The sequence below is a fragment of the Puntigrus tetrazona genome, unplaced genomic scaffold, assembly GCF_018831695.1.
Source record: "Puntigrus tetrazona isolate hp1 unplaced genomic scaffold, ASM1883169v1 S000000776, whole genome shotgun sequence".
Classification (NCBI taxonomy): domain Eukaryota; kingdom Metazoa; phylum Chordata; class Actinopteri; order Cypriniformes; family Cyprinidae; genus Puntigrus; species Puntigrus tetrazona.
Genome location: NW_025048382.1, coordinates 785,001 through 800,000, shown reverse-complemented (window position 1 = coordinate 800,000; position 15,000 = coordinate 785,001). Strand labels below are relative to the sequence as shown.

At 42.1% G+C, this 15,000-nt stretch overlaps 1 protein-coding gene across 5 annotated transcripts in view; it reads right to left on the bottom strand.

Moving 5' to 3' along the window:
- The window catches only part of mib2 (MIB E3 ubiquitin protein ligase 2), a 37,064-nt gene that overhangs the window by 15,996 nt on the left and 6,068 nt on the right, over positions 1-15,000 (bottom strand). For 2 of the 5 annotated variants that reach the window (XM_043233294.1, XM_043233295.1), the window contains exons 1-4: positions 11,494-11,590; positions 8,782-9,129; positions 6,936-7,107; positions 1,092-1,198 (exon numbers count right to left, since the gene is read on the bottom strand). In XM_043233294.1, the coding sequence (XP_043089229.1) occupies positions 1,092-1,198; positions 6,936-7,107; positions 8,782-9,129; positions 11,494-11,509 (643 nt within the window). In that variant the 5' untranslated portion in view covers positions 11,510-11,590. Of the gene's footprint in view, positions 1-1,091; positions 1,199-6,935; positions 7,108-8,781; positions 9,130-11,493; positions 11,591-12,774; positions 12,907-15,000 lie in introns of those variants that run through there. The other 3 variants (XM_043233296.1, XM_043233298.1, XM_043233297.1) reach the window with 2 other exon arrangements.

Here is a 15,000-nt window from a genome sequence, read left to right as displayed (position 1 = left end):
GATTTCGCGGTTTTCCACGAAAAACTTTTAATGTGAAGAGAAACTCCCAAAATGCGTGGCTAGCTACTTTTCGATTGGGATTTGGCTTAAACTCCAGAGGCCTTAACATTACGTGAGTGTGAAGAGAGCCAGAGCCGCGTGTAGAGTGTGTGCCGGAGCTGGACTCGGTGGGAAATAAAGAAGAAGAAAATGAAAAGGGGGACAGGAATGAGACACAATCGTTTATGAGCAGATAAACACAAAAGCAGGCAGTAAACACTTACTGGAAGAAGTCTTTTAATCACAGATACTGTGCGTCTCATTAACATGAAGGAGAAGATCATCAGCGAACGACGGCTCAAATTTCATTCCGTTCCTCGCACAAATCTCTATCGCGCGACTGTGCTACTTTTCAATTTGACATTGATTGGGTATTACGAGTATCAACGTCAGTCATCGTCTGAATACTTAACCTGAACCGGGACTTCACAATGACAGGATAACCAAACAACAAGACTACAACGAAACGCTCAAAACACAGGGGAACACCGCTGAACCTCACAGAAAGATTTACCCCAAAATCACAAGATCAAAAAAAACCTCATTTTATGACCACTGTCAAATTTATAATTTTCTTAACGGAAAAAACATGTATTACTTTCTCTTGATTTTGGGGTGAAATATGAAGATCTAATAACAGCTACCACCAACTAACAGAAGTGTTCAGCTAACAGCTAGTCAACGCTAACGTCACAGCTCCACATGGGCATTTTGACTCATTCATCACCGAAGTGATCATACATTTCATTTCAAAATACAGCCTTCGCATGAGAACATGTGTTCACAGAAACAGCACAACGGATCAACACCAGCTCAAAAAAACAACAAGAAAGTCACGTTCCTTTCTCTCTGATTCCTGATCCTGGAGAGTTTCGTTTCGGTCCTAGAAACACATTTCAAACGAAACTCAGCAGGACCAGAAATGGCTAAGGCGATGATAAAACTTCAAGGTCCTTCATGACACTGACTTCAGCTCTTCTAGATAATGAAATTCAGCTGGTCCGTTCTCGTTCCTGTAAGCCTTTGAGACAGGTCTGAAGCTGAAATCTCACCGTCTTGGTTGCCCCAGTCCCAGTCGGGCCCCCGGACCACCTTCACACCCTGGAAGATTCCCTTCAGGATGATTCTGGACAGGTTCTGTCTCGGCGTCAGGCTCACTCTGAGTTTGAGAGGAAGAAGAGCGAGTTATTAACCCGAGGAAACCTTCAACGTCTGATCTGCTTCATCCAATTAAGCTCATTTTTCACAATGTTCTCTTTGAGAACTTGATATTCACAAACAAACGGTGCCTTGATGGGTCTTTGTGACGGATGCTAATACAAAACGTGCATTTAAATGTTAAACACTGTAATAAAGCTAAAGTTGATTTGACACTAAATGCTATTTGACATTAGAAATCAATGACCAGAAGAAAAAAAACAACACTTATTTTTAGGCAAACATATTGAAATTGTGGATAAATGTGAGCTACAACCCTATGAAGGCATTCCAATTAAATTTTTGTAGGCTTTGTTTAAATTGTTAAATAAAATGTACTACTCAAAAGCATACACAATTAACTGAGAACATGAAGCATGAACAATATAACAGCATTTTATTAAAAGTAACAAAAGAAACATTTTTAAAGGCCAGTGAAATCTGTTTTTTGCTTATACATTTTCTGAATTCCATTTAAATTGTTTAAATACATTTTATTAAATCAAAAGCTTCCCTGAGGAACAGATTTTATTAATTTTATTTATTTATAAAAAAATAAATAAAAAAAATCAGGTAAATATTGATTAATATTTAATAAAAGCAACTTTATTAGTAGCTGTAGTTCTATAATTACAATAAGTAAAATATTTCAGTTTTTTCCAAATTAAACCAAACTTAGATTTTGAAGGGTGGCTGTGAAGACTTCGGGTTTGAGATAGTTTTACTCAAAAGAAACACCAGAGCAGGTCTAGAGATTGTGTTTGTGTTCATGAGGCTGAAAACGTTCACACAGAACACACAGAATTCATATTCACATTATCCTTTGTAGTTTAGTGACCAGTCCATGTCACGTATTCATCCAAAATGTAGCGCGTTCCGTGATATTCCGCATCATACAGTAAATTCATAGAGCCCTACACGGTCATCTGAACATAAATCACCACATGAAGGAACTCAGAAGCAACTCTTCACATCTGATTTGATTTCACGCTCGCAGCCAGAGAAGACACATAATGAGAAGCACACGCTCTCAATCCAGCTAATGACAGGAGGCCGGCTTACGTCAACAAACTAAAGAAAAACTAGGAATAACGGCACATACCTTATAGTAAAGATCTGATCTGATCGGGGAGCAAAGGAACTGCCTATTCCCATAATTCATCCGCAGACGCTCGCTGCCCAGCTACACCTTACTCCATCAGCTCCAGCACATTCACGCCTCAACGGGCTCTGCTACAGCGCTCACGTATCTTGAGGTCGGCTGTGTGGAGCGGCACTGTCCTTGCGAGCGCTCTCTTGCCATATGGCAGCACCTGCCCGGCTCCAGGGCTTAAAACACAATCGGGATAAATCTCTAAGCGGTCTGTGTCTCAGGTGTGCGTCTGAGATCAAAGGTAAGACGTAATCCACACGCAACAGAGGCCGACCGTTTGTCAACACCGGTAAAACGTGGCAGCGTAAGTAAATAACGTTTCCTGCCAAGGGTCAGTCTAATAAATCTTACAGTTGGCAGCTCTTAATTATACTGTAATGTCGAATGGCTACAGTCAATGGTTAAACACAACAAACGGGACCTGAATCAAAAGATGGCATTAAAGAAATATGCTGTCTTTACGTTATTTCTACATTAATTAGTATACAAGTAATACGTTTTCTTTTTAATCCATTGAAAGCACCCAAACTTTTGAATGGAAATGCATCACGGTTTCTACAGATAATTTCTTGAGCAACAAGATTTGTAACACGCATGGCTATAAACTTAATTCGGACAACTTTAGGGTTAATATTTAGATACAAAATCGCCATCACAATATATTACCATTTTTGCTCAAATAAATGCAAACTGAGACTTTTTTCAAAAACATTCAAAACTTCTGGTGACCGGTTTTTGTCCACTCGAATCAGCTGGTTAGCGGTCACGAAAAAACATTTAGCTGCGTGAAGTTCTGCCACATCCGTGTTTGAGCTCAGTCTTTGGTCACACTGCTCTACCGTGTCAAGCGGCAGTCGGAGATCAAGGTCGGTCCACTTTTAGCTGGTCGACACACGGCCACTACACCATCACACATACATTCAGCCAGAAATACTGTTCCCCAGCACTGGCATACTGCTCAAGTTACACCTCCAGTTACTCAAAACTTCGATTTCACACAACATCGTGACAGAATGAACGTAACAAGCTGCACAATTAGCAGCATCATTCCAATCAGTTGAGAGTCATTTGATGCTTATGTTTCAGGGGTTTGTCTGAATATTAGAAGCAGCAGCGCTTAGCCAGCATACGAGAAACCCGATACGTGAGAGGTTCATCATCTACGCGAGATTGATATGGACATATAAAGACCGATATCACCGTGAGATGAGATCAACGCTATTCTACAGTAAGAGCATCCGTGTTTGACACCAGAAAGATTACCGAAGACAACGTGACAGAACCTAACTAGTTGCTGCCTTAGCCGATTAACAAGTTAGGCTGTTTTGTTCCTCGCTCTGCTCAACATATGGGAGGCCATATGGCCAATTGTGTCCGAACACAAAAACACACGTTACCTCGGCCTGCACACCTCCTCTGAAAAACACAGCAGGACGACATCGCTAACCCAATGAACCGCTAGTGAGATTTCCTAGTGGTGTAGGAGAAAACCACTTTATATTCAGGCGTCGGTAATTAAGGAGGAAGGAAAGAAATGCGTCACTTCTTAATTGTTAAGTAAAATGGCCGTTCAAAGCATTGCTCAGAACAACAGTGTAACTGAATTAAAAGGTTGATTCATTCGGCATTCTGTCAGGTGAAAGTCATACAGACTACACACAGGAAACAGAAATGAAAGAACGAATCGATTCCGATCTCCGTCTCCACTGACTGGATAACAAAAACCTAGCACGAAAAATACCAAGATATGATTTTAAGCCATACTGCACATCCCTAGAGGTAATCCAAGCTATTTCCTGAATAACTGAATAAATAGATGATGGTGATGCAGTGAAGCAGTGCTCTCTCTCTCTCTCTCTCTCTCTCTCTCTCTCTCTCTCTGTTAATGGCTGAGCAAAATGAAGAGTGTTTATGCCTTCAAGCACCTGCTGGTGGCAGTGTGTGTGTGTGTGTGTGTGTGTGTGTGTGTGTGTGTGTGTGTGTTTGTGAGTGTGTTCTGGACAATTATTCATAAACACACACACACACACCCACACCCACTCTCTCTGCTGAAGATGGTTTTTTCTAACTCACGTAGCAAGACAAGCAGCACAGCTGAGACTGGAGGCTGATCTGATATTTTAAACACAACTGGTTTGACCCCGCAGGTCGATCACAATCTATCAGTCGACGGCAAATGTAATGCAAGTTGATCGCACATCATTTAAATACGCTTCGGTCAGTGGCTCTCAAGTGGAACTCAATCATCTTGCACATCTTGTCAGTAAAGCCGGTTCTGTGATCAATCTCCGTCACTTTCTTTCAGGCGGAGCAGCACTTACTGCACACAGCAAGCTATGAAAATACTCTAAAATAATAATTTGCGATAATGATAGATGTTTGCGTAGCTTCTCGGTGAACTGAAGTAAACGCTGCTCCGTCTGAAATGTTTTTGCTCCAGACTCGCTTCATAACGTTGAGTGTTATAAATAAATCTTTCTGTGAGATGATCCAGCTTCTTACACAGAATAAGGCACGCAAATGGCTCAAAGGTTCAAAAAAGGTTGAAATGGCCAGACAACGCCACCTCAGCACTGCTTTCAGGACACAGACTGGAACATGTTTAGAGAGACTGCCACCTACAACAAGCACACAGTCCTGCAGGAGAACACTGAAACCGTCACTGCTTACATGTGACAGTCGCCAAGACCATCACCACACGTGCCGACCAGCAGCCATGGATGACAGCAGAGGTTTGTGGGCTGCTGAAGACCAGAGATGAATTCAGCATTCAGATCAGGGGCAAAGACAGCCCTCAAAACACCAATCTGTCACGTAGGCAAAACATCAGTATGCCAGAAGACCAGTTTCAGCGACAGTAAAGACACTTGGACCCTGTGGCAAGCCATTCAGACCATCACTGACTGCAAGCCTGGCTACACTTTCTCCGGGCAAGTCTCCATCCACTTTCTACAGGGGCACCATTGAGAGTGTGCTGATCACCTGCATCAGCTCTACAGCGGACAGTGAACACGGTGCCCCGCACCTCCTCTCCATCCTGGACATCGTGAAGGACCCCTCTTCTATCTCCTGCCATCAGGTAGAAGATACCGGAGTATCAAAGCTCGCTCTGTCAGACCGCTCAACTGCTTTTTTCCCCCAGAATGTGAGAGCTCTTAACTCCAATCTCTGATTTATCGTGCAACCCTAAATCCACCTCTCTACATATTTTGTGATATTCTATGGTTCAAAGCAGCTCATACCTTTACGAAACGGACTCAACTGTGGCAGAAAACACCCGAGCGCTGCACGAGCATATGATAAACAAACTATAGCTCTCAGCTGGATGAAGCAAGCCAGTGTTGTGCTAGTCAGGTTTTAATGGATAAAGACTATAATCAAGGGAAAGACAATTACTCTGACATTACTACTGATGCGCAAACGAACAGTATATAGGCGCTCTCAGTTCAGTAAATTCACATGGTATACAGCGAGTGTTTTATTACGGACGCTCAAGTGCTTTGAAGAAGGGCATGGGCATCTGAAGCTCCAAACACAGACTGACCGAGGAACTGCTCACTAATGACGTCGAACCGTCTTCAGATTGCAGGCTTTCCACCCTTTTAGAAAGGTTTTTCATTTTTCATTAGTATTTTGGTGCATTTAGTGATTCTGAATGGATCTGCCGTTTACATGCAGTCTTTTGGTATCTCCATGTGGTCGGTATCTGCAATGGCCTTTCTGCAAAGTATGTTTAAACGTTTGAACGTTTAAATCTATCTTGAATGTTTTGTTTAAAAATAATAAAACACAAGGAATTGAAAAGTAAAGGTTTTAGTTAGAAAAGTTACTGGTTTGGAGAGGAGGGGATCTTGGGATAAAAACGAATAGAACATTAATATTTATCATTAAAAAAAATTATTAATTAAACTAATGCAACATGAAGATACATCCTAACAAGCATTTTTGAGTTATGTATTTTATTATTTATTATTTATTTTATTTTTATTATTTTCCACTGTACTGTGCATTTAACAATCAAAGCATCAACTTTCAAAATAGATGCAGCCTAAGTTCTGCACGCAAAAAAAAATAAAAATCTGTGTTTGCAGAAATACAAATAAATACATTGTATGAAGAAAATATCTTGTCAGAGAAGCAAAGCTCGTATATTATTTTTGTAAAACGTTTTAGCGAAAAAAAAAAGGTTTTATATAGATTTATATGGGTTTTTTTTATAAATATGCATTTTTGTCACACCATTAAAAGGCACTTTTACAGGTACATCATGTCTATTTCAGGTATCCTAGCGCATGTAAATAAGCTGAGATAACAGAAATAAACAGCTTGGCAGGTTTAGCGAGTAATTTTAGTTTATTCTGGTCTAAAAAAGACTTCCGCTGTAAGTGCATTACTGTAATTCACACCATCACTATCATTCATACAGAATCTGTCTTTAGTCCTGCATCAGAAAAGAAAACAATGTTTATGCTGATGCTTCTAGGAGAATGAGAGCAGCGGGCTGATGTTTAGAGAAGGTCAAGCAGAGAACAGACAGGAGACTCACGGATGTGAATGAGCCGTCTCGTAGCGCTCGAAGGCGTGCGTCAGGTCGTGCTTGTTGTTCATGTAACACTGAGTGCACAGGTCATAGTCGAAACACACCTTACACTTCCAGCGCATTCCCATGATGCCGTGCTTCTTACAGCTGTCACAGATGATGTTTGAATGTCGGACACCTGAAAGGCAGAAATGGAAATGAACGCAACTGTGCATTAAATGAAAAATCGGCGCGTCTAATTCATTTCGTGAGGCCATCTTCTGCTAGAATCCCGTCTGCATGTCCGTTTTCCTGAGGCTTTCACTCCATTAAGCAGAAGCACGTCGTTTGAGGCAGATTTGAGACTGATTTTAATGATGCATTAAGCATTTGCAAATGATGCAAAAGCCACAGTCTACTGCTGAAAGATAAAAAGAAGGAAGGAAAGAAGATCTCCTTCACAGTAATGTAGCGCAGTTTAAGTTATTCACCTCGTTCATCTGAAAGATACGTATCAGTTCAAGGACGCGAAGAACTATGGCTTAACTATTAAAGCCAGAAAGCATCTTACCCTGCAGCAGATCCAGTCTGTCTGGAATGACATGAAGAAACAGAACAAACGGAGACAGACCAGTGGAGAACAATGTCTGAGACACTTCAAGATAGCTACCTGCAAAGTTTGAGGCATTTGTGTAAAAAATGCTGTAAAATGAGGATGCTGTCAATATATAAATATTTAAAGAGTTAAACAGATGAGTTGCACTGTTTTTGAATCCAGTTATCCGATCTCTGGGTCTGTGATAGCACTTTTAGCTGTAGCTTAGCATAGATCATTGAATCTGATTAGACCGTTAGCATCACCCTCAAAAATGAGCGAAGAGTTTCAAAACTAGACTCTTCTGTAGTTGTATTGTGTTCCAAGACCCACGTAAAATGGAAAGTTGCAATTTTCTAGGCTGATATACCTAGTATTTACACAGTGCCTGAAAAATAGCCCAGGGCTCGAAATTTACTTTTTTATTTGGTATTCCAACTTCAAGGAGCGCCAACAAAAATTTAGAAGCGCCCCCAGAATATCAAAGAGAAAGGCTGGCAACATCCTGATGATTAAAAGCTTCATCAATCGAACCGGATCCTGAATTCTTTGAGCCATTTCTGATTGCTTTAGAAGCGAGTAAGCCGATTCTGGTAGCTATTTTTACAAATGTTTATTTTCTTAAAGAGTACATGAATTCACAAAAGATTAGCGGAGAACCAAAAAAGTCACACCACAGTAATTATTTGTATTCACACAAATGCTCCCAAGCCTGTAGTCCCCGGCAAATCCTGGTGCTGTGTAATATCATTGTGCTTTCTGCAGCCACGGTGCCAAACTCTTCGCTCATTTTTGAGGGTGATGCTAACGGTCTAATCAGATTTAATGATCTATGCTAAGCTACAGCTAAAAGTGCTATCACCAGACCCGGAGATCGGCTGAATGGATTCAAAAACAGTAAAAATCAACTGTATAACTCTAGGACGGTTAGAAAATGATTTAAAATTAATTTCAAAAAGAGTGATCCTTTAATTTAGTTAAAAAATAAATCGATCAATCAAAATTTGTTGTGAGCCTCCTTTGTGTTTAAAGCATCTTCTGTCCTTGATGCTCTTGAGCAGAGTTTCTCAGGAACTTTGGAGGTATATTTCTTCAAGCGTTCTCCACAATTCTTCTGGATTTAGTCTGTTTCTTCATGTCAAAAATCTCGCTGTATTACTACAATTAATAGCTAAATAAATGATTCTATACTGGTATTTTCTACTGGCACACGACAGCAGAAGACAGGTATCACCGTCTTGAAGCCGTTCTTTATCTTCTAGTTCAGCCAGGTCTCACCGATCTGTGCGTTGTCGTACAGCAGCAGGTCGTAGGCGCTCTGGTATCCAGTGCGGTAGTTGGTACGGGTCCCGCTGTCCCACTGCACCACCACGGTTTTGTCGGGTGTGGTGGTGCTGCCCTGCCGGCCGATCTCCACCACCGTGCCCACGTGGCCCTCTCCTTCGTCCTGGTTCCCCCACTTCCAGTCCAGGCCGCGCACCACGCGCATGCCCACCTCCATGCTGCCGCGCGCCGGCTGGCCGCTGTGGCCCTCGCTGGGCTTGCGGTGCGCTCGGGGCCCGGCGCTGGCTGCTGGGGGTCGAGGCGCCGCGAGCGGGAGGCTCTCTGGAGACAGATCAGGCGTGACTGCAAACACACAAGAACACAGACCATCACTTCTCACCTTTCACCATCAAGTTCATCAGACTGGACTAGATGCATGCCAACCTATTCTCCACATGTATAATGTACAAGACGTTTACGTCAACGCTCCCATATTCTACCAATTTGAACCTAAACCCAGAAGAAACCATTTTCCAGAGATACTGAATGTGAAATTGTGTCAGAGATCACAATTCCTGTGTGTGTGTGTGTGTGTGTGTGTGTGTGTGTTCTCTGCAGCTGAAGAGCACATGCCTCATGCTCTCATGACCCCTGCGCTTTTTATGGTTTTGCTTGAGGAAGCTGAGCTGATTTGTCATTCGCTGAAACAAATCCATTTAACATTTCATCAGTCGCTCAGTCTCTAATTTTAATGCATTGGTCTCATCGGTTTCAAACTTTGTGGAAAAAAAACTGAGCATGACCTGGCAGGAGCAAGGCTTTGGTGGAAAGTGTGTTAGTGGATCGCTGACAAATCACGCTCTGAATATCGCGTCTGATCTATAAACGAGAGGTTAAGATTGGTCCAGGACCTGCAGGTGTCTTGTGTGAAGTGCTGAACCAGCTCAGTTTCACGGCCACTTCTGCAGCACCAGAGCCACAAAGCATGCAGAAAAACGACCTAGTAAGGAAGGTTCATTACTACGCCTACTGACAGAGAATATCTTTATTTTTTCTTCTTTCAAAACGGTCATTGTTCAAGCACATCCAATCCAACCCACCTGCACCTCGTGAACTGGAGGTCAGTGTTCAGACACAACCAGCTGTAGCAGTTAACGCAGTCAAAATGATTACGCAGCGGTGCGTGACACAGTCAAAGCTGCTGAAATCAGACGCTCACCTTTAATTAAACAGGCTAACGTATGCCAGCTGTTTGCACCAAATACCGCCTTCAAAATCTGCCTCGTAACTACACCAGACAAGGAGAAGAGCAGCAGATGCGTGTCCACTCACCGCCCTGGGCGCTCAACCTGTTGGGATCGGTGCTTCTGAACAGATGGATGGCTCTTTCTCCCCGACATTCACACAGAAGTCCATGTGAACAGCTCCACAGCTCTGGACAATGCACAGAAACTGAAGGAAATGTCCTTGATCTCCGACTCATACAAGAAACCATACACTGAAAGTTTCAAAGATATTTGGAATTGAAAGATGCAACTCATCATGGGTGAAAAAAGTGGCAAAGACATGCATCGATGGATGTGCATATTCATGAATGATGAAGCAGAAATTCGTGGTCTTCATCTGTGCTTTCTCCTCCAAGCACATTATTATAATAGTCGTCGTAACACAATACTGAATCGTGTCATCAACGCAAAGAATTATAAGAAGTATTTTTACGCCCCTACTATCCACTGTTAAACATCATGTCAGGCTGCCCTGCTCAGATTCACGGTCATTAATGTCTCAATGCTCTGAACCAGCAAAAATAGTCTTCAAAAACAGGAACTGCTCCTTTCCCATAAGACAAGTCTGCACCCAGAGCCTGGAGTGGAGTAAAGGTCAGTCCAAACAGCATTCACTTCCACAACAGGACTGACCAACTGACTCCATTTAATTGAGAGAACGCAAATCACTGCAAAAATGGTGCATTCACGCTGTAGGTGTGCGTCCTGGAGCTTTATGAGCGCTGCAGGAGACCGTGTCGTTGTGGTACTTCACTGCTGTTACTCCTAGAACGCGCGACCACAGATTTTTCTATATTTATGGATGAAGGTGTACTTTCGATAAATACAGCACAGTTTTATTATCACCCAGGCCTACTTCAGGGCAAAAACATTACTGACAGCTAATTTTATATTGATAATGGTGTCATTTATTTGTTTTTCAAGTTCTACCCAAGTTCTACCTGAAGCTGTTTAAAAAAAAATTCAGGTCTCATCCATCAAAGAAAAGTAAACCAGCCTGACGACCTCTCACGTACATCTCTGACAGCAGTCGTACATTGGTCTGTTCCCGCTGTTCCTCTGACAGAACGAGCAGGAGCTGGCTTTCATCAGACACACATGGTGACCCGGAGAGGACAGAGAAGATAAATCAATACTCATCCAGGATAAACAGCACACTGAAGGGGGATTACGTCAACCCTCGAAAGAGTGGCCAAAACACATCTCCTCCTCATGAAACACGTCTAACTCTCCGCACTTAACCCACGGCTTGAGCTCTGACCAAACTCCAGCCACAAAACACAATGTTTGGATCGCGAAACATGCTACGCATGACGCATCCGATGCCAAGCAAGCCACCGATCAGCCTTGCCCAACAAATGCAGCGTTATTTCCGTCGCGTCTATTTAACGCAAAGCGCCAAGAGCAACAGAACGTGACTACAAACACACGAAGCACTTACAGGCCACTCGACTCATCCTCGCGGTCCTGCTTCGACGCTCGCCTCGCTCTCGGCCGCACAGCTGCTCGTTTTAGGGGTGAACTTTGCTCTGATTGGGAACTCAGAGACTCTCTGGCAGCAGATTCAAGAGCAGAACAAACACGACGGGAGCGTTTCCCCCGAACGGACCTCCACAGTGAAAACGTATTCGGACACAGCTTAAAAAAAGGTTGCATTTCCAAATAATGTTAACTATAGGCTATGTAGGTGCATTTGGGAATAGGATAAGATAAACAGGTAAAGGCTCCAGGTTCAACAGAACTGAAGCTCTAGTGTCTGACTGCAGGGACAACATTGTCTTTATTTTAATGTTGCAATGCCACGTAACCTATTGCTCAATATACTGTAACTGTCTTGGTATTGGAGATCATGATCCGCAGCCACGAGAACTACGCTTTATTTTAGTCATCACTGAATAACACAAAACACAACCGTCTGTCACCGTTGACGTTGTCCATGCTCTCTTTACATCTACCCATTCATTTTGGCCTTTTCATTCAAATTTCCATGTACATTTTTGCAAAAGAAAGTCATCTGAAAAAGTCTGAGCAGCGGAGATCTGAAGAGTTTTGTAACAGAAGCTTAAGCGTGGTTAAGAGCATCGCAATACGCAATGCTTCAATGAAACCAACATTTTTAAAGTTGAACTCTTCTCCGTGTGTATTTAAAGCTCAGTGGCGTGTCTGAAGGGTCAGATTAGGACGGGCACGTGCAGCTGCATCATCATCTCATAATCTACTCATCTTAACAATGAGATAAGAACGATAGCAACACCATGAGACCCTTCAGTATCAGAAGGTCCTGCAATACCAGCCGATTCTTTCATCAGAAAGTCTTCATCACGATGAACGTCCAGAATATTAAATCTGTTTTTGAGACCATTGTAATAACATTGATTTTTTTTTCTTTCTAAATTATCATTATTGTATCCAGATGTTTTAATAGACAATACATTATTATTATTATTATATAATTTTATTAATTCTTTAAAAGATTTAGTTTAAGTTCTAAAATACATGTATACATTCATTCACAGGTCTATTACATGTAAAAAATACAATTATTCTTTAGATTCAAATATTAAAATCTGCTTCTTTTTTTCTTTTTAAAGAGATTTCAACCATTTCTACATTCTTTGGGCATGAAAAACATTCACAAAACCTTGTATTATAACCTAGAAATCGTAACAAACAGCCCGTAATCTCACCAGCAGGCCTGCGTTCGTTCAGTTGTGTTTGTTACCTGTTGATAGGTTTTCGCTGCAGTGCTCCACGTGTCAGAACAAACGGAAAGCCATGAAGCCCTGCGGACATCTCACAACATGAAGCCCATCTCACAGCCCAGCGACCTACACTCCCAGGAACAAGCCAAAGCAGAGCGGGAGAGAAAGTGGGCATCACAGGAGCCTCTTCATCGCTGCACGTCTCTGCAGGCAATACTGCTGAGCCAATCAGAAACGCTGCTTACCAGGAACCCGTGTGCTGCTACAGGAAGTGGACAGCATTTAGTCCTTTGTGTGTCTGATCAGCACAGATTATCCCACACGGGGCAAGAGGCTACTGAGACTTGGGCTGATCGCACACACACACACACACACACACACACACACACACACACACACAGAGAGAGAGTTGAATAATGTAATATGAATTTAATAAATTCTGATTCTGCTTTCTGATTCGTATTCTTATCGATTTGCCATTTTCAATGTGATTTTTTTTTTAAAAAGTCAACATTTAGATATCAAACATCTACTTCACTGGATAAGGAGAAAAATTCAGCAGCACGATTCTCACGAAAGTAGTATAATAAATGGATGTTGTAGTTCCCTCACAATTCTGAAGAACAACTAAAAAATGTATGAATTTATGAATGGAATGATTCAATGACTCGCTTGTGATTTATTTCTTCCTTTACTAGATGAATCAGTTATTTTGAATGAATCTCTTGAATCAATGATTCAAAGATAAACGCATTTTAACAGATTTATTGACAGAAATGTGCTATTCATTTCAGGTGAGTAATGATTCCTGACCTTAAGTATCTGATTCTGGAACTGGAAGTGATTTTCAGTTCTCAACCTCAAAAAAGCTTGGTGAAATACAACCAAGTGCTGGGTAAAACACAGACAAACCCAGAGGTTGGGGCAGTAACCCAATTGCCGGGTCAAAACAATCGCTGGGTTTTGTCCAGTTCTGGGTTGCGTTTATAAGAGCGCGCACACATGTTGTTGCTGTAATAATTATTTTCTTGTCTGCTGCGCTGCACAAGCCCTTAAAAGTCAGCAGAGTGGCCGTCTGACGTGAGGAAAGAGCTGAACACATCTGGCGCTCGGGGTTGATGCGAGACAGATGCTGGTGTGGACAAACACCTGCCGCCCGGGGCCGGCGCTCAGCTCCAGACGAGCTGGAAGAGTCGCTCGTGTGTTCGTATCCTGTGCTAATAAATCTATGCACAGCTGCATTAGACAGGATCGCAATATAAACACACGCTTCTACGTGAGCCGAGCTGTAGCAGAGCCACCGGTGATGAATGGAAGCTGAAGACAACTTTGAGAGCCAAAAGAGAACAACAAGAAAACTGCTCTATTCTAGAGTTTAAGCTGTGCTAAGGATTACAGAGAGATGTTATGAGTGTGCATGAGTCCAGTCAGCTGATCGAAACATCACGATCATCCACAAGTAATCCACGCAACTGTTACCCAGTCAATGCAGGATTAGTTGGATCTTTAGTCTTCTCCAGATGTTCACTGATGGACTGGAGCGCTGTGGATTATTGAGATGTTTTTATCAGCTGTCTGGACTCTTGTTCTGACGGCACCCATTGGATTGGGACAGTGATACGATGACAAATTTCTCCAAATTTGATTGTCTGAGGGTGAGCACATTTTCATTTTAGGTTGAAGTATTCATGTAGTTGGGTCTGCGAATGGAGAAACGCCACTGTTCAGCTCAAATTACAACATTTCTATCAAACAATCCCATCTTAAGCCTAACAACGCTGGTCCCGGGGTCAATGCAACTCCATTGGTTCCGCATGGGTGGGCGGGGCTAAAGCACAAGCAGAAGTGAATTTATTTGTACACAGTCTGTGTATTGGTTTTCGTTAATTACCTTTTTTTTATATTCCTTTATAATGTTTACGCTAAATACGTGATGTATTTGTATATGATTAATTGATCAAAAATGATTGTTAGTTGCAGACTTAAATAAGAAATACAAAATCCGTACGTACACAATGCTAGTCTTAAACTGTATTTGTTAAATACCGTTCAAGGTTTGGAGCTCATCGGTAGCTTTCGGCCAGACCTGACAGGACTCTGAAATGTCAGCTCGAATGAAGAGCTCCAAACAGAAAAATTAAAGAGCCGTTAAAGCACGCTCTAACATATCCAACAGATAAAGATTTGGGGTTCCATGGAAGTAATTATTTAGTTGTGGATGAGGGCGAGCACATAATGAGTGAATT